Source organism: Mandrillus leucophaeus, unplaced genomic scaffold (genome assembly GCF_000951045.1).
Source record: "Mandrillus leucophaeus isolate KB7577 unplaced genomic scaffold, Mleu.le_1.0 Scaffold470, whole genome shotgun sequence".
Lineage (NCBI taxonomy): Eukaryota > Metazoa > Chordata > Mammalia > Primates > Cercopithecidae > Mandrillus > Mandrillus leucophaeus.
In genome coordinates, this window is record NW_012105032.1 from 2,631,860 (window position 1) to 2,653,114 (window position 21,255).

The 21,255-nt window shown below is 35.0% G+C and overlaps 1 protein-coding gene across 1 annotated transcript in view; it reads left to right on the forward strand.

The window, feature by feature from the left end:
• PCDH11X (protocadherin 11 X-linked) overlaps nt 1–21,255 on the forward strand; it is an 812,402-nt gene that overhangs the window by 473,412 nt on the left and 317,735 nt on the right. Inside the window, exon 7 of the mRNA XM_011995097.1 lies at nt 919–948. Coding sequence (XP_011850487.1) covers nt 919–948 — 30 coding nt within the window. The remainder of the gene's footprint in view (nt 1–918; nt 949–21,255) is intronic.

Below are 21,255 nucleotides of genomic sequence, written 5' to 3' on the forward strand. Positions count from 1 at the left end.
TACCCTTATTTCAGATTCAAGCCTACCCTCTTGACAATTTTCTGTGATTCTCTGTATTCAAGAAGACTCTATAAGGAACTTTTGCATAACCGTAAAAAGAACGGGGAATTAAGATAAAGATTGCGGAGAACAGACTTTTGGGAGTATCATTAGCTAGACATGTTGACATTTGATTCACTTTTAATTCAGTAATTTAGTTCTCTACAAAGGAGAACGAATCCAAAAGGACAAATGGTCTATATGTTTCTGGTATCTCACAAAGTAACTTAACCTGTCTCCTGAAAGTGGTTGAGGGAGAAAAAGTGTCTTAAATAAAATGAAAAGAATGACTTCCATGATGGTATTAAAAAAGATTTAGTTGAACAGAGTTGATTTAAGATGCCCCTATGAACAACAGAAACTATTGATTTAAAATTCAGCAATAGTATCCCAATGCTGTATAAACATTTCTTATGTTTATCCCCAAATCATGAATTTTCAATGAGCCTAGCTTTTCTTGTTTCAATTTAAAAATGTGTTTATGTTTGAAATAAAGACACATTCATTAAAAATGGATAGAAAATAAGTGACATCATAACAGAATATCTAATTGGAAGGGTGCTTTTTCTTGGTTAATGCATAAGTCAGCTAAGCATATATCTTTTATGCCAATTGAAATTTGTATGTGGCTCTTCATGTTTTTGCACAAAATTTACAATGCTGTTACATCCCTTTACTCAAACCACTGAAGAATGTAGGAGATGAAAGTAGCTTCAGCAGAAAAACAAAACTGTGTACTATTGCACTGGGAATGTTGACATGCTTTTTTTAAAAAAAAAAAAAAAAATGTATTTGCAGTAACCAAATTTGAGCTAATTTTTGTTTTTGTTTTGTTTTATTTTCCTTTGCTTCCCTTGCCTCCATTCTATCCTAAATCAGCGGAAATCTGAAGGGAAAGGAGCAGGAAAGGTAAGACTGCAAATTTCAAAGAAAATTGATTTTGAAATGTTGTGTTTATACTGTGTGAAGCTACAGTAGTTAGTCCGTGGAGTTAAAACTGTAAGTACTTAGGATAACATATGTTATGGTTCTACTTTAAAAGAGTCAAGCTGAGCTGTTTTCACATTTTGTATCACACAGTTCTGGAAACAATTTTGAGTCTCATTTTATTTTATTTTCCCCCAATACTTTCTTTTCCCACGATGCCAAAACAACATACTGTTGACAGCATCACTTTGTGAATGTTCTGATAATACAGTTATTTTATGATAGATGCTAGCAATAAAAAAGGAACCATTTTAGTGTTAATTCACATTTTAGCAGTGACAGCAGAAAGTTAGTGAATACAAATCATGATATTTGATAGGGTCACAGAGAAGAATTATATAACTAAACATGGTTAATCAGCAAAATGATGATCTCAGAGTAACTAGACTTTGGAATGTCATCCTTCAATGTGAAAATTTTAAGTTCTGCTCAAGTATAGGCTGGTGCAAAAGTAATTGTGGTTTTTGCCATTAAAAGTTACCGTAAAAACCACAGTTCCATTTGCACCAACCTAATGTATATGAACAGTTCAGTCTTCTAGAAAAATTTATGTTTCTATTGTTAAACAAATAAACTATCTCATACATATTGTTAAATAACTTCACTAGTTAAACTGCACTACCACTAAAAATAAAGTTTTCCAGTTGTTTATTAACATTTCTTTCCTAGCATTTATGCCTTAGTTTCTTACTATGTTTTGAGGTTTAAATAAATGAATTTATCTTAATTTCTGATGGAAGACATTTTGGATATTAAATTCAGTAAGCTTTAAATGCTATCCATATTAGGCACCAGAATCTTACCTTTGCTGTTGTTAGGTTAAATATATATAATTTTAAAGATAAATTATCTTATTCTAGCTTAAGAGACTAAACTTTATGTTTGAAAAAGCACTTGCCAGAGAATGGTCTAAGCTATGCTGGAAAGTAATCTGTTCACCGTAGATGTCTTTATCAAGTGTGAGAATTAATGGAAAATGGAGTTTGAATACAATGCCAAAAGGGATTTTCATTAATGTTTGAGAGATAAACTAAACTAACAGCATCAGAGAGTTGTAAATCAATATATCTTTCGGAGTGCTTTCAAATGCCTATCTGAATCACACTGAGTATCAGTGTGGCCTTGGAGTGATGAATTTTTGAAAGTCAGCTCCTCCCAGAAGACAAAAGTTCATAGACAAGATCTCCAATTAAAAGGAGGGAAGCAAGGGTAGTAAAATGTCACTGGCTGCTACTATGTACGGTGTGATTATATGTGTGTGTGTGTGTGTGTATAAAATATGTGTATATATATTATATTATGTGTATATTTAGAGAAAGCGAGAAAGAATGAAAGAGAGAGGAGGTCTACAGATTTGGGGATTTTGTGTTCTAACATTCCTAACCATTCTGGTGAATTTGGAAATGAACTTGTGGCTCAGTTAGTTCAACATTGAAATTTTGAAGAAGATTCATATTGGAAATATTTTTCTAGCTTAGTGAATGTAAATAAGGACATGTCTTTGTTTTAAAAGTTAGGATCCTGCATATGGAAGTCTGGGATGAACCCATGTTCCAGGTCAGGAAACTCCTAAGTCATGACATTTCAACATAAAACACTTCAATATGTAAATAATCAATAGAAGGACCAACGGAAAAAGAGGTTCTTAGTGAAGACAATTTTTTTTTTTTTTTTTTTTGGTCAAATAAAACAAATCTGGACAGACATAGAGAGAGACTTTGTTCAGAAGAAAGAATACTGCAATAGGGAGAAGGTTATGACTTTAAAAATCTGCAAGGATCTCAAAATTCAACAGAAAAGGCTTTTCTTTATAAGGTCAAGAAGGGCAAGCAAGCAGAGATAAGCAGAATCTTTTTTGGAGGTAGGGCATGGGGTATCGCTCTGTTGCTCAGGCTGGAGTGCAATGGCACGATGGATCACAGCTCACTGCAGCTTTGAACTCCCGGGCTCAACTATTCCTCCCACCCCACCTCCCAAAGTGCTGGGATTACGTGTGTGAACCACCGCACCCAGCCAATAAGCAGAATCTTTAAAGAGGAAGCTGGACCAACAAGAGAGTGGGCTCAAAAGTGTCTGTTGTTGTCTGATTTCCTGAGAAGCTAATGGTTGGGACATATTCCACTTTTTTTAGTGGTTGCTCAGGTTTGGTGTCAAGCCAAGCTCGGGGCCTGTGGGAAAGCGAAAAACCTGACAAAATTTGGGTAAAAACAAAGCAGAGGGTTAAAAATGGGCAACTGTGAAAGTTTATTATTTTTTTCAGTAGCTTTTTTATAATAAAGTAAGCATAATAAAAAAAAAGAAACATACGAATCTGCTTACTCTGTTCCAAGGACTCTATGTTTGTGCATGTGTGTATACATATACATATGTGTGTGTATGTATATAGGTATGCATACATATATATAGGAATGTGTATACACACATATATATATATACAGTTAATCTTCACAATAATCCTTTAGGCTATTTTACAAATGAGGAATGGTGATACATTGAGCTTAAGTGGCTTGCCTAAGGTTACAGAGCTCACAAGTAGAAAAACCAGGGTTTGAATTCAGGCAATCTGTCTCCAGAAATTCTCTCTTTAAAAAGATAACAACTTGGAATCGTAAAATAAATAATCCCTTTATTTTAAAATAGTGTTTTTATTGTGTTTTAGTAGTAACATTTAATATATTTAACATTATAAAGATGCTAAAGATGTTTCTGGAATAGTAATTTTTAAAAAGTTATTTCCGTCAACTACAATAATGCTACAGACCCATCATTAACTCATTTTTACTAGTCTATATACATCCCATACATTGCCTAATATAATACGGTTAACGTATACTATGGAGATTAGGTCTGTACTCTGGTGTCCTTTATTTTTGGTTCATTGCATTTATGTATACCTTTTGAAGGGTATTTTGGATATTAAATTCACGAAGCTATAAACTTTAAATGTATTAAGTGTCAGAATATTCATTAACTTGAGATTTATTGCAAATGTTTCTATAAAAAGTTAAATTAATTTCTTGAACTCCTGAACTTCACCTTTTTAGTCTTTTTATGAATTATAAAATATGGCTTTTATGTTCAGTTTAATTCAGAGTATGGGAAAGTATAAGGTTCTTGCATTTGTAAAAAACTAAGGCAACACATTATCTTAGCTAAGAATGAAGTATCTAGATGAATTCTTTATCTTTTAGTGTCTAAAACATCAAAGAAGAAGATAATTTCTCAATGATTTCTCTAGATTTAAGTGTAAATGACTTCAAAGTACTCACCAAATAGGACCTATATTTGGATTTGAAATCAGAGGTTTAAGTTACAAAGATAGACACTTTTTCTACCCCCTCTTAAAAGATTATGTTATATTTCATAGATAAGCTAGTGGTAATCACAGCAGAAAAAAAGCAAATGCCACATGTCATAGTTCATTCATTCTTTAACCAGTTGGTATCCATGTGACTAATTACTAATTAGGAGGAAGAACAGATTTCAACACATGGCTACCTGTGATTGAATAGTGTAAGCAGTACTTCTTTTCTTTTCTTTTTTTTTTTTTGAGACGAAGTCTTGCTCTTGACCCCAGGCTGGAGTGAAATGGCACGATCTCGGCTCACTGCAACCTCTACCTCCCAGGTTCAAGTAATTCTCCTGTCTCAGCCTCCCGAGTAACTGGGATTACAGGCACCTGCCACCAGGCCTGGCTAGTTTTTGTATTTTTAATAGGGACGAGGTTTTACCATGTTGGCCAAGCTGGTCTCGAACTCCTGACCTCAAGTGATCTGCCCACCTCAGCCTCCCAAAGTGCTGCGATTACAGGCATGAGGCACCGAGCCTGGCCTACTTATTTTCAAGTAAAAAAAGAATTATAATTTTTTGAACCTTGTTAATAGTTTTAAAAATTTCCTTGCATGAATACAAACTGGTCTTTTTATTCAACCTACCAGCTTTCCCTTATTTAACATTAACCTGAACATTCATGTAGACATTTTTTTCAAGATCCCTTCCCAGTTTGGCTTAGCCTGAGACTAAATTGCCCTTAGGGTTTTCACAAATGGCCAGTCTTGTTAAAGAGAATGTTCACCAAAGTGCTAAACTGAATATGGCAGAAACAGAACTGACTGAGATTCTCTGAGGAGTATATTTCTGATTTCTTTATATTTGCCTGAGGTAAATTAAAAAGCGGATTCTTTTAGGCTCACATAATGGATAACAGAAAGAGTAGCTATAGTAACAAAGCAAGTAAAAGCAAATCTGTCCATTCTCTGTCATTGGCCAGATTACTGGCATTTGTGTAGTTATTTGCTCCAAGGCTACATAAAGATGAGGGGGCCAATGAAAATGTTTGATCCAACATATATTAAAATACCCATTTTGCTGGTGTCTCCAAGGTATTTCTTCATCTGCTGTTTTGTGCAATAGTACAGACATGTTTGGAGGTTCCTGCTTCCGAAATTCTCCTAAAAGCATAATTTAGAATTTTGAATGCAGAATGGCACTATCGTAGCTCATTTTCTGTTGCTATCACAGAATACCACAGACTGTGTAATTTATAAAACAAGAAATGTATTTCTTACAGTTCTGGAGGCTGGGAAGTCCAATATCTAGGTACCAGCATCTGCTGAGGACCTTCTTGTTGCATCATAACATGGTGGAAGGCATCACATGGTGTGAAGGCAAGCGTGTGTATCAGTTTAGGTGTCTCTGGTACTTATAAAACTACTAATCCCAGCATGGGGGCCCTACCCTAATGACTTTATCTAATTCTAATGCCCCCACAAAGGCCCCACCTTCCGTCATGTGTGAATTTGGAGATTACATTTCTAACACATAAAATTTGGGGGACATATACAAACCATAGCAGTAACATTGAGATTTTTTCAGTTATCTAAATAAAACAAATTCTAATGGCATGTTTCTGAAGAGATACATTCTCATATCTTATTTTAGAGAAGGATTATTTTCCCACTTTACTATTTGGAGTATTATGATCTAGCAAATGCATGAGGCTAAATCTGCACGATTATAAATACTATTTCTTTTGTTTCTTTTGCCAGTTTTCCATACTAAACATTCAGTGTAGTGTTATTAGTTTTTTTTTTTTTTTTTTTTTTTTTTTAAGACAGAGTCTCACTCTGTCACCAAGCTGGAGTAGAGTGGTGTGATTTCAGCTCACTGCAACCTCTGCCCCCCTGGTTCAAGCAATTCTCCTGTCTCAGCCTCCCGAGTAGCTGGGATTACAGATATGTGCCATCATGCCCAACTATTTTTTGTATTTTTTAGTATAGATGGGGTTTTACCATGTTGACCAGCCTGGGTTTCATTAGTATTATGAAAAAATAAATCACACTAAGAGCTCTAATTTAGCAATTTCCCTTTATCCTACATATGTTCCATGGCTATGCGCTTCTAGGGACATTATACTTCAGGTACACTGTGAGGCCTTTTGTTGGGTCTTAACAGCTTCTTGCTTTGGAATAGATTATTTATCTAACTCAATGGTAATGACTGAAAATTTGGTCAGTGGCAAAAAATGTCAGATAATGTAAAGGACACTTTGATCTTTTGGGATTCCCCATCTATGCTAGTTTCATGCTTGTTCAATACTTATACTTACTGGCCAGGCGCAGGGGCCGATAAGACCAGTCTGGCCAACCTCGTCTCTACTAAAAATACAACCTGGCATTCAGTGTTACAACTGTTAATGTAGCCATCACCACAGGTGAATATCAGGTTTGTTTTACATCTTTATATACTACATTTCTCAATTCTGTGATTCTTACATGTACATATGTGCATTCCCTGGATCTTATATTCATGTGATTTCAAGGTCTCCATAATTTTGAACATAGTCCTCCCTTTTTAAGATCACAAGTTTATTAACTGCTTTATATCATCCTGTCTGGTTAGCTTGAGCTTTCCATTCAGTAGGTTCTCCAATTACTCAGTCCCTCTCCATTTTACCCACTTGATAAAATTTCTTCCTGGTTATATTTATCTCTCCATCTCATCATTGTTATCCTTGGTTTCTCTGTTTGGAGTTCCAGTTTCCAACTGTAGATTACCCTTGCAGAATGTATTATCCATAGCCACTGAGCGCATTTAGGTAAAAAAAAATAAAAAAAACAAAAAAAATTATACTGAAGGTTTAGCTTACTACACGTTAATAGCACTAAGTTTCAGTTGGGATCTAGCTATTGTTCTGAAATATTTCTATTTTCCTCTCATTACCTTTCTATCCCATGCTTTGAATGATTTTCCCAACCTTTTCAACTATTTTCGAATTTCTTTCACAATTTCCAAGGCTGAATTACCAGCAGATTACTTTAAATCCTACTATCCTAAGATAGAAACAATTTTTGTAACCTCAATATATTTCTGAGTTCCTTTCTAGCCTCTCATTTATTCCCTCTGAAATCTTGAAATATCTAGCTCTTTAGTCCCTTCCTAAATGCCACTGCCCTTTTATATTTAAAAATATGTAAAAGTCATTTGTTAATAAAAAAATATATAAAATAAAAAGACTTCCCTTAAGTCAGCTACCCTTGCTAGATATTGATGTAATTCACTACTAAATTGAGGGGCTCATCTCCCCCCTACTAACTACATTTTCTCACCACATATTCCTTGCTATAATTAATTATATTCCCCTCCTGATTAAAGTGGAATCCTTTTATAATTTGGGCAAGATTTTCTGCTTCCTACATCCCAAACTTTCTGTTACATTTGATATTTTAACCACTGCTTTTCTCTCGATTTTTCTGGAAATTTTTCTTCCATAAAACCTTCTGTGATCTCTTTTACTCATTTGTATATGTAAATATAATATTCACATCTAGATTATAACTTCATGTTCATTAAGTACATATTTCCTCTGTATCTTTCAATTCCTAACTTTTTTTTTTTTTTTTTTTTTTGGCATTTGCTCTGTTCCCTGGCTGGAGTTCAATGGTGCCATCTTGGCTCACTGCAACCTCTGCCTCCCAGATTTGAGTGATTTTCTTGCCTCAGCCTCCTGTTCCGAGTAGCTGGGATTACAGGTGCCCACCACCAAGCCCGGATAATTTTTTGTATTTTTAGTAGAGACGGGATTTTACCCTGTTGGCCAGGCTGGCCTCGAACCCCTGACCTCAAGTGATCCGCCCTCCTCAGCCTCCCAAAGCGCTGGGATTACAGGCGTGAGCCACCGCACCCGACCAAGCCACAGGACTTTCTTAACATATCAGCCCTCCACTCAGGGTTCCCTTCATTGGTCACCAATTTGTAAACCAAAAAGTATCTGAAACACGTCTCAATCAATTTAGAAGTTTATTTTGCCAATGTGAAGGACATGCCTAGGAGGGAGGTCTGTGCTTTTCTCCAAAGATGATTCTGAAGGATTTGATATTTAAAGGCGAAGAACTGGCTGGAGGGGAAAGAGGGAGGGTACGGTCACATTATGGAATCCACATGTTGTAAGCAAAAGGAACAAGTAGGGGAAAAGTCAATTATATATTATTCTCAAACTCAGTAAATTAGCACTTTACCTAAGATAAGGTGAACATAGAGTAGCTACCTGTGGAGCTATTTAACCTTTTATTTGTAGCTATCTGCTGAGGGACAAAAGGAAAGGCAGTTTCTTGCATGACTCAGCTTTGAGCTTAATTTTTTCCTTTTGGCATAGTGAATTGGGGTCACATGTTTTTATTTTCTATTCCCAGAAGATAATCCAGAGACATGAGTAAATCCCTAGAGCAGATCTCAAAGAGTTGTCTTAAACTTACTACCGCGATTCTCTGAAGCAAAGAAAGAAGGGTGTGGGGAAAGGTCCAGTTAAGATGAGATAGCCGGAAAAAACACCATGAAACAAAGGTAATGTTTGTTGTGCAGATTTAAGTCAATGCCTTCTTCATTGATTAAGAGTCTCTAGGAATTCAGTTATCTTTTTCTTCCTGGTGCAGGGAGGGAACACCCTTACAAATGGAGATTTCCTTTATAACTGTAAATGTCTTTTACAAAAGGGTAACTTCTTAGAAATTCTCCTGTCTGCAGTTTCTCAAAATGACAGCTCTAAAGAAATCTTTGTGTCAATGAGCCATATTTTGAGGTAACGTATTGTTAACAGTGCAGGATGTTCAGGTTCTTGGCGTCTTGAACAAAGAATTGAAAAAAAGGCACAAACAAAGCAAGAAAGAGACGAAGGGGTTTAGTGAAAATGAAAATACACTCCATAGTGTGGGAGTGGGCCTGAGCATAGGGGCTCAAACGTCCTGTTACAGAATTTTGGGGGAGTTTAAGTACCCCCAGAATAACTCCATTGGTTCCTTGGGGCATGCCCTAATGTAAATTGAGAGGATGAAGTAAGTTATTAAGTCATTTACTTGACCTACACCCTATGGAGAGAATATTTCCTGTCATAGATGAAGTGTGAATCAGCCTTATGTTCCCTGATTCCAGACCCTATTTTCCTTCTTCAATATTCTTGTCTCTTACAATCATATTTTGGCGTGGAATATCCTGAACCTCATCACCATGCTCTTTTGCAAAGATGCTGGCTTTCCATAATGTTTTTATATCCATAATTGTGTAAGCTTTATTGTAATTAAAATACTAGAATTTTAATTGAGTCTTTCAAGCATGAAGAACTCTTTATTATCCTAAAGACAATTTATTTTATATATGTCCCTTAAGCATTATGATTTAAAGACTGGAACAACTATTTATTAATGTCCAGAGAAATGGTATCAGTAGATCAGACTCACGGAGGTGGATGAAATTTGACAATACATGATGGTATTGATTCAAATATCTTTTCTGGTTTTATGACAAAGTATCTGGATGTTAAAGTGGATGGAAAAGTATCTCGACATAAAATATAAATGGAGTCATCAGTAGTAGTGACTTAGATGTCTGCCTTTTTTATCAAGGGCATTTATATTGGAAAGTTAAGAAATTTTCTTCTGAAGATGTGTTTCTCCAATAAAGTTAGCTGGGGTTGCTGTGTCAGATATTGAGCCATTTATGAAAAAGAACTCTGATTTATAAATCTCATATTTTGTAACCACTAAGTTAGATATATTATTTTTGGCATATTTTCTTGTGTTCATTTACTTCTCATGTATTTGTTCCTCATTATACATTTAATATTTAAGCTGGACAAGTCTCCTACTTAACTCACAGGGATCTCACAGGGAAGTCTCTGGCAATTAATTATCAGGTGGCATTTCACCAAAGAATTTTAAATATACTAGTCGATTGCCTAGCTCATTCCTTGAGGATCACTGTCAAACTAATCTTCCTCATTTATTTGAAATTTTTTTTATTGCTTAAAAGAAATTTCCAGAATTAATTTTTATGCTTTAAATTAGAGACATTAAAGTGGTAAATTCTGCAGTCTAATGTTGGGATATAGAGAATTAATAATTCAACAAGTCTTATAGGTTCCTGTAGCTTTTGTCTAACAAACCACTTGAAGCCTAGTAAATATTTAATGAATATGTGTTGTCATTTATTTAACAAACATATGTGGAATGGTTTCTATGTGTCAAACCCAGTGCTTGGTGATGAAGATATCTATAGGAATTGAAGTGGCACTTTGACATCAAGGACCGCATTGTCTAGAAAGAAAAAGAGGTTGTTTAACTAAAAATTCCATTTGATACAATTAGCTCAATTTCCTATAATAACCTATTATATAATATCCTTCTTGAGTAAAACTAAATTCCATTTACATATACTTAGATTCTCCATCTGGCTTACTCATTTAGGGGTAAGGGCTTCCATAAATTCACTAACCTTTGTTTAAGATATATTAATGTCTTGTTTATGCTTGTGTTTTGGAGCATTTATGTTCTGGTGGTCTCACTATAGTTTGTTTGTTTTTTTTTTTTTGAGATGGAATTTCACTCTTGTTGTTCAGGCTAGAGTGCAATGGTACGATCTCAGGTCGCTGCAACCCCTGCCTCTTGGCTTCAAGCAAGTCTCCTACCTCAGCCTCCAGAGTAGCTGGGATTACAGGCTTGTGCCACCACTCCTGGCTAATTTTGTGTTTTTAGTAGAGACAGGGTTTTTCCATGTTGGTCAGGCTGGTCTCGAACTCCTGACCTCAGGTGATCTGCCCGCCTTAACCTCCCAAAGTGCTGGGATTACAGGCGTGAGCCATTGTGCCTGGCCTCTTTTTAGCTTTTTCAGTCATATAAGCCATTGCATTTTTATTCTGTTCAAATAGCATTCTCCTCCCCATTATATTTGATTCCTTTTAGCCTAGTATATTTATCAGACACACTTTAACAGTTTGTTTTACTATTCATGAATAAAACCTATTGTCATCCAAATATACTTTAAACATTGATTTAAGAGTTGGGTTTTCTTCTTGAAGTGCATAATGTTTCAAACGATGCATCTCTTTACTAACAAGACAGGTTACCCTCTTTATTTTCCTGAAAATAAATGTGTAGTGGAGTAAATCACAAATACTTCCTTAGTATTTTCCATAGTCAGCACTGAATGCAATTTTGTAAATCTCTAGCATTAAAGGAACTGTCTCAGATCTGTTTCGTATTTTGTAATAAAGGTGATTTCTGGGAATTGTTTGTTGCATAACTTCAGAATAGTTTTGTATCATTGTCAACGATAAGTTATTATCTTTGTAATACTTATATAAAGTTGTTTGGGCATTACATTGATTTAACACATTATTCTTCAGGTTAGCCATAACATTGTAGGAGGTATTACAAAACAGGAAATCCTATTAGAAATCTGAGAAAAGAAGCTACCTGCAATAGAAAAAAAAATTCAAAATTCATGGCAGAAACCATAATGTTAAACTTTTTAAACAAAAGCTCCTGTTAACTTTTACTTGCCAATATATTTAACTTTTACTTGGGAATATATTACTTGGCCTGTGTATTAGTGGGTACGTATTTGGCAATATATGAATGGTTTTTGCCTAGCGTATTTTTCACGTTTTTAAAGGTCCAAAATATTGATATTTCAACGTAATTAACTACAGATCTTATAGATTTAGGATAAATAAAAAGCCATTGTTACTTTTCATTAGGTGAATTTCTCCTATACAATCATGTGCCACATAATGAGTTTTGGTCAATGATGGACCACTTATACAATGGGTTGTCCCATAAGATTATAATATTGTATTTTTACTGTACCTTTTCAATTTTTAGATATGTTTAGATCCAGAAATAGTTACCATTGTGTTACAATTATGTGCAGTATTCAGTACAGAAACATGCTAACATGCTGTATAGGTTTGTAGACTAAAAGCAATAGGCTACACCATATACACGTACACATGAAAACATGGACAAAAGCACACACACAAACATACACAGTCTCGGTGTGTAGTAGGCTACATCATTTCAGTTTGTGTAAGTACACTCTGTGGTTTTTGCACAATGAAGACATCGCCTAATGATACATTTCTTAGAATGTATCTCCGTTGTTGGCCAGGAGTGGTGACTCACGCTTGTAATCCCTGCACTTTGGGAAGCCGAGATGGGTGAATCATGAGATAAGGAGTTTGAGATCAGCCTGCCCAACATGGTGCAAACCCGTCTCTATTAAAATACAAAAATTAACCGAGCGTGGTAGTGCGCACCTGTAATCCCAGCTACTCAGGAGGCTGTGGCGGAGGTTTCAGTGAGCCAAGATTGTGCCGCTGCACACCAACCTGGGCAATAGAGTGAGACTCCATCTCAAATAAATAAATAATAGACTATATCTCCATCGTTGACTGACACATGAGCATACTTTATTGTCCAGTTCTGAATCTTTCACATTCAGTTAAACTGGAGAATTATGTCCCAAATTAAATGAGATACGAACATGCAATGCTGTAGAACTAAATAAAAACTAGATAGAAAACGAGGAAACAATTGAGTGACTTTGAACAACCAAATCCTTTGAAACATAATGTAATTAATCTAATATAATTTTTTTAAAAATATTGACATTAGTAAACTGGGAGCAAACGTTACCGTTTACAGTAGAAAATGTGGGGAAAACTTGAAAGCTAGTCTACTATCAATGCCAAAATAAATCAATGAGCTAGGAAAAATAAAAATTGCTTTCAGCAAATGAATCAAGGAACTGCTAAAGTATATGGTAAAGTTCAAAATGAGTTCCCTCTACAGTATTCTAAGCAGAAGCATCTGTGTTCCAACTAGCTGAATCTTAAGTCTTCTAGTGGTTGTGATGGTACTTGAGTGGTGATAAGTGAATGAGGGCCCTTTGTAAACTGCAATCATTAAACCATCCTCGCAGCACTTTTCTGGGCATCATCATCCTGCTACTTATCTCCACAGCAACTTAACCCCTTTTCATTTCTGAACCAAAGGTCATATTGAATCATTTTTCTTATTCTACATTTCAGATTTGTCATTCTTATAAACACACATACACATGCATACATACACAAAAGTACACCGGGAAACATATGCAGAAAACTACTATTTTCATAAAGGCAAGTATTTAGAAAGCTGCATCTCTATTTCTACCTGACTTTAATTTATGTGTGTTCATATACATGCATTGGGGAAAAATTGCCAGTTAAAAAGGAAACTGAAAGCATTCCCAGGCAGTTGGCACACGATTAGGGTATGTAATGTGGATTATCATTACTAAGTTTGATCTGGAACTATGATTAATAGAACTAGTCAGTATGAAACAAGAACAGATAGCAATGTGGTTTAGTGATATACAATGCATAGGAAGAATTAAGATCAATTAAACTTAAGAGTCCTAAACTATGAGATATGGAGCTATAATCTCCAGAAATTTGGTTTTATGCTTTCCTTGTCACACGGCTTCTTTCAATTAGAGCCCAAACTGAGGACAAGTGAATTGTGGATGTTGACATACTAATAGTCTCATATTTTCAACTCATCTGGATTCTGTATAATGGCTTCATTCACTTCTTAGACTAATTTGGTAGCAGAATAAGAACTGCTCTGCTGTCTCTAAAACACATTATGGTATATGACAAAACTTCATTCATTCATTCATTCATTCATTCATTCATTCATTCAACAAACTTTTATGGAAGGCCCACTATGTTTCAGCAACTGAGATATACGTTCAGATTTGGACCTTATTCTAAGATAAGTTGTGACATATACATTCAGATATAGACATTATTCAAATCACTTAAACTTTTTAGACCTGAATTACTATGAGGAAAATGAACAAGATAAAGAAGAATGAGAAAGATGAGAATAACAAGAAGAGGAGCAGAGGAGGGAGGAGAAGGAGGAAAAGCAAAAGAGTGAAAATAAGGAGAAGGAGAGAAAAGGGAGTGGGGGAATAAGATGTTCCAAAATAATGTTTTGGAGTTATGTAATTCCACAGGAGCTGTCTAGAAAATAATTGTCTAAAAATAGCTAATAAATTACTAAGTTAGCTATTTATTTTTTACCCTGAAGTTCAAATTTTATAGTGTTCATCTTAAAGATTTTTTCTTAAATATGGATAAAAAATACAAAACGTACAGGATTTTAACCCTCACATTGTTAATGTCTTCCAAAAATAATACCCTAGTTCAATCTTTCAAAAAGATGTAGAATTTTAAATTATAGAATTTAATATATTTTACAGACTGAAAGATAAAATGATTCAGTTCATTGCAAAGTCTATATCATTCAGCTATCTGACATTGAGGGTGGACTATTGTATGTATGATAAAGTTAAGAACAGTATGCCACAACTATAATAAAATGATATGCTCTGTTAAGTTCTTTGCAATGAAATATGCTAAAATAAAATAGTATTTATGCTTTTTAGGTCAATGCTGGATATTTATGAGCTAGATGGTTTAGTAGATAGCAGGTCAGTTTTGTTATGAAATCTGAACACAACTTCACTACCAACAAACATATTTTGACCACAGTGAATAACTAGAATTGAAATCTTCCCTAGAGTATATTAGTTCCAGTATTTCTGCTGGGAAGGTATGGGTAGATTGCGATCATTTTTCATTATTGGGAGACATTGAATGCTATTTTCTGTCATGCTAAAGTTGTGACTCTATTCCACAAAATTTAAAAAGACACACAAAATTAGTCATAGCTTCTTGATATTAGAAAAATCAGAGTCATGGAAACATTTGTATCTTTATCTATCTATGGATCTATTATCGCTCAAATTTATTGAACTCATGTCATGTGTGAAGAAGTATGTGAAGCTGGGATTTGAAGACTCAATATAATTCTATAGCCACCTCTCTTAAGCAAAAAAAAAAAAAAAAAAAAAAAAAAAAAATGACAGAATCAAGATAAAGCAACAAACATTTCCAGATCACTACATGATCATTCCAATTAGGATTAATCATTTTAGCAACACCTATGGCAATACTTAGTACCATATAAAAATAGATATTTTAAAAGGAATAGATTACTCAAGTTATGCTGTATTGGGTTGTACAGAAAAAATTATTAATTTGCTTGCCCTGTTCTTTCTTGTTGGTAAGGAAGGCTATGTTAATAAGGATTTACTTAGAGTTTTTATAGAAGTGATCTTCCTTTAATATTGCTCCTAAGTCTCTAGCCATTTGAGTGTACAGTGTTGCAATGTGATTAAAGCAGAATGCACTGAACTTCTATGGATGCCTTTTCGCTATCACAATGGAATGTTTTCTTTTAATCCAGCTTTCATTTTATGCCTAATATTGGTGAGTCGGTGATTTAGTGAGGGCTTTATTTCATTTTATTTTGCTACTTACAACTATGTTTAGGTTTCTAATGTCTGATTTTCTCCGTAAGTCCACGTCAAGTTCTACAAATCGTATGATTTTCTAACACCAAGGGATGAGCACTTTTCATGATCTGATGGACAGTTTTGCATATAGTGCCATATAAATTGCTATATTATCGCATAAAATATCCAGTGTGTCTAAGCATATTTATTCCATTCACTCATTTTTCGCTAGCTATAGAGGCTCATAGAAATTATTTTATTTGAGGTGTATATCTTGAACTCATTAGATTAAATTTTTTCTTACATGAAATTCAGTATGGAATGAAGGTAGACATATTTCTCTTACTTTACTGTCCTTATTTTTTCTTGATGAACTTTAAATAGTATTCATTAGTGGACTTAAAACTTCTCATTTTGGACAAGCTTTCTTCTTTCTTAGCAGGCAAAATTATCCAAGTTTCATTTAGCATGTTCAAAATTTCAGATTTTATACAATTACAGACTGAACTTGCCTTATAAACTGATTGTTATAGCTAATTTTTCCTAATAAAATTCAAATTAAGACAGCACATGTGAATTCTATTTAGAGTTCTATTGATAGTCAATGTAGCCAATCACCACCAACATAAATCAACCTACGTATGTAAATTTGGTGACCAATATAAAATATTCTTATCTTTCTTTACTATACTTTGGAGAAACTTAGTCATTAATGTTAATTACTATAATGGTTCATATTTGTTCCTGCTAGTTCTAAAGTTCTGCTTCCTAATTGCACTATTATAAAGATAAAAAATTCAAAGCAACATGTATAGAATAGAATGTGTGTAGGACTGTGTCCAGTTATTAGACATTGTAAATTACCATTTGCTTTTTAAGCAATTAAATATTTTAATAAAAACAAGTTGTGTTTATACCTGCTGTAAAGTTTCTTCCATTATATTTTACTAGACTAAAAAACAAAACAATGTATTTTAATCCACTGTTAATCATCAGGATTTAAGATAGTTCTGAGAAAGGGGGAAATTGATATTACTGACCCTTTTCCGCTTTGGTACCCCAAATGACTGCCAGAAAACGCAGGATGAGAACAATTTTTGCTGCGAGTCAGGACCACTTTTTTTTTTTTTTTTTTCCCAGAAGCTTTTAAGAAAGCTAAACTTGTTTGTGTACAAAAATATTTCTACTGCCTACAAATCACAGTTTATTTTTATGTTTGAACAGGATATTTTCTAATGTAATATATAGATTTTATTTGGGGGAAAATCTGGCATCAACTCTCAGTGGCTTTTATGCAGAAGCATCTAGAAATGAACTGGAACTCTAGGGTCTAGTTCATAAAACACTGTATTTTCACATATGGTACTGCATTTTAAATTTAATCTGAAGGACTTGATAAGATATGCCAAACTGCTTAGAAACAATTTGTGTAGCTAGTGAACTGTAGCATCTGGAGGCCCATAGACATTAAAAGCACTTTTTTTCCACTTTTTCCTGTTTTCTCCTCCGAATCACTGCAGATGGAATACATGCAATCTATACTGATATTGCAATGAAGACACAAGCACAGATGCTTTTTATTGTGATGGAAGATAACTTTTATTCACTGGCCAGTTTATTGTTATTATTGTTGTTATGATATTAGCAGGCAATATGGTGCAGATGTACTTGCAAAATCTATAATACTACTCCCATGTTATTATAGACTATGGATTTTTTGTTAGACTGTAGAATATTTTTATAAAAGTAATAAGTCAATCTGTGCGTGTAATAACATATGTGCTTTAGGTTTGAATTTTGTCAGGGAACTAAAACTGAAAACAAGGAAACTTATTGACAAATTATTTATTTTTCTGTGCATATATAAGAAATAGTCATTAATTAAAGATTGCCAAGACCAGCTCAGTTGTGGAGACCCTAACCCAGTGGCACTAGAGGAATTAAAGACACACACACAGAAATATAGAGTATGGAGTGGGAAATTAGGGGTCTGACAGTCTTCAGAGCTGAGAGCCATGAACAGAGATTTACCCACATACTTATTGACAGCAAGCCAATGATAAGCATTGTTTCTATAAAGTATAGATTAATGGGAAACAGAGGGATGGGCCCTGGCTAGTTATCTGCTGCAGGAACATGTCCTTAAGGCACAGATCGCTCATGCTATTGTTTGTGGTTTAGGATTGCCTTTAAGTGATTTTCCGCCCTGGGTGGGCCAGGTGTTCCTTGCCCTCATTCTGGTAAACCCACAACTTTCAGCATGGGCGTCATGGCCATCACGAACATGTCACAGTGCTGCAGAGATTTTGTTTATGGCCAGTTTTGGGGCCAGTCTATGGCCAGATTTGGGGGCCTGTTCCCAACAAAAGATCATCATGGCTAAAGATAAAGCTATCACAGCTTTATCATGCCTACATAATTTTTGCTTTGCTTTTCATCAATAAGTCCAGAAAAAAATTATTTAATGTTGGTGCATACAAATATTCCAGCATTTCACAGAAGATTCAGAATTATCTTTTAATTTAGGGGTATCAAAGGTTAACAGAAAGTCCAGTTGACATTTTGAAAAAAAAGTGAGAAGTTAAGCATTATTTGTTTTAAGGTTTTAAATGAAATTCAAAACGTAAATAATAATAATAATAAATAAAAGGTAAAGCAAACAGATACAGTACAAAGAAAGTGAAAATAAAATAAAATAAAATAAAATAAAATAAAATAAAATAAAATAAAATAAACAAAAGGAAAATCAAAGAAATACAATTCAGGTCTCTTCCTTAAAAGAGACCACTTATTTCATTCTAGATTAAATGTGCTTTCATATTTTTCAATTGATAACTTGATGAAGTAAGTTCTACTAAATGGTCTTACTAGTTCCAATTTCGGAGATTCTCTCTTCAAGGATTTAGTTTACTTATTAAATGCTACTGAAAGATGGAAAAAGAACAAAGTAGCCACAACTGAAAATCTGGAATGGAATTATATAGCAAAAAGGGAATTATAATCTATAGATACAGGTTCTCCTAAAATGATCTCACATCTACAAACATGAAAGTATTTTAAATGATAAAAGAAGTCTTTCTCCAGTTTGTAAAATGGGAATAATAACCATACTTATGTCACTGAGTTATTGTAAATTTTAAGTAAGTGAATATTAAATAAGTTCATGTATCTAAAAATGGTTTAGACAGTGCCTGGAACATATCAGTGCCGTGCAAAGTTTATATATTATCATTATTATTAGTGGTAGTAATAGTATGATTCAATACATTGTATTTACATGACTTTAAGACAACAGGTGCCAAATTAGTGGTTTGTTGTTGGAATTGACTGTCAGTACAAAATAGAACGTGAAAATAGTGCTTCTTTTCTCTTATTATTTTATATTTTATTTTATGTTATTTTACTTTAAGTTTCAGGATACATGTGCAGAATGTGCAGGTTTGTTACATGGGTATCCATGTGCCATGATTGTTTGTTGCACCTATCAACCTGTCATCTAGGTTTTAAGCCCACATACATTAGGTATTTGTCCTAATGCTCTCCCTCCCCTTGCCCACAATGCCCCGACAGGCCCTGGTGTGTGTTGTTTCCCTCTCTGTGTCCAAGTGTTCTCATTGCTGAACTCCCACTTGTGAGTGGGAACATGCAGTGTTTGGTTTTCTGTTCCTGCGTTAGCTTCTTTTTCACCTCTCCCAGAATACCTCTCATTCAGTATCCACCGTTGACATTCTCTCTTCCCACTATAGCATTTAATGTGCTCATTCAATCAACCAGCAGCCGTGATACTAGTCTTGCACTGTCCTATATGATCCAGCATTATTTGGACATTATTCTGGAACCTAGAATTTTCTTCCTTTTCTCTTGTTTTAAATTTTCCCAAATCAACACTTTCTTATGCAATATATTATTTCTTTAGGCTTTGCACTCTAATAAATTAGCTAATTCTACTAAGCTAGCTAATTCTACTAAAATAGATCTGATGTGGCTTAGCTCTGTGTCCCACCCAAATCTCATGTTGAGTTGCAATCCCCCATGTTGTAGGAGGGGGACCTGGTGGGAGGTGATTGGCTCATGGGGGCATATTTCTCCCTTGCTGTTCTTGTGATAGTGAGTGAATTCTTTGTTTTTTTTTGTTTTTTTGGTTTTTTTTTTTTTTTGAGACGAAGTCTTGCTCTGTCGCCCAGGCTGGAGTGCAGTGGCCGGATCTCGGCTCACTGCAAGCTTTGCCTCCTGGGTTTACGCCATTCTCCTGCCTCAGCCTCCCGAGTAGCTGGGCCTACAGGTACCCGCCACCTCGCCCGGCTAGTTTTTTTTGTATTTTTTAGTAGAGACGGGGTTTCACCGTGTTAGCCAGGATGATCTCGATCTCCTGACCTCGTGATGTGCCCATCTCGGCCTCCCAAAGTGCTGGGATTACAGGCTTGAGCGGCATATAGTGAGTGAATTCTTACGAGATCTGGTTGTCTGAAGTGTGTAGCACTTCCCCCTTCACTCCCTCTCTCTTTCTGGCCGTGTGAAGACTGTGCTTACTTCCTCTTCCCCTTCTGCCACGACTGTAAGTTTCCTGAGGCTTCCCCAGAAGCATAAGCCTGTATAGCCTGCAAAACTGTGAGCTGAATATGCCTCTTTGCTTTATAAACTATCCAGTCTCAGTTAGTTCTTTATAGCAGTGTGAGAACAGACTAATATACAATCCATGCTATTGTATTTAATATATTACTACTGAAATGCATTTTCTTTTTAGATGCAGAGATTGCAGAAACCAAAATTAATGGCTATTTGTGGGAATTTTAGCCCCGTTCAAGAAGTCTGCTATAGTTTTTCCTTTCTGTAGCAAGTAGGTTCTTATACTAACTTTTAGGAAGAAATGTTCTACTATTATGAAAAGACCTTAAGTCACTTGGAGACACTGAGGTCACTACAAATTTTTAGTTAGTTACTTCTTTTTTCTTTCTTTTTTTTTTTTTTTTGAGAAGGAATCTTGCTCTGTCACCCAGGCTGGAGTGCAATGGCAACCTCTGCCTCCAGGGTTCAAGCAATTCTCCTGTCTCAGCCTCCCGAGTAGCTGGGACTACAGGCATGTGCCACCATGCCCGGCTAATGAATTAGTTACTTCCAAGGCTATACCAATAAATTCCAGACTTAAAATATTTGTGTATTTTTACTGTTAATCAAGGCAGGCTGTCATTTCTTTGCACATGCCTTGATATTTTCATTGGTTAAATTTTATTGTCAGTATGGAAAAATAAAAATCGGAGGAATTGTATTCAGTATTTCTGTGATTTGTTTTAATAATTTAATTATAGATTTTAATCTTGATGTGTTTTTTTTCAAAAACATGTACCAGGTTTTATATCATTCCAGGAAATAATTTAGTCTGAAGGTCAAATGTTTTTAAGAATGTATCATGGAGGCCGGGTGTGGTGGCTGAAGCCTGTAATCCCAGCACTTTGGGAGGCCAAGACGGGCGGATCACGAGGTCAGGAGATCGAGACCATCCTGGCTAACACGGTGAAACCCCGTCTCTACTAAAAAATACGAAAAAACTAG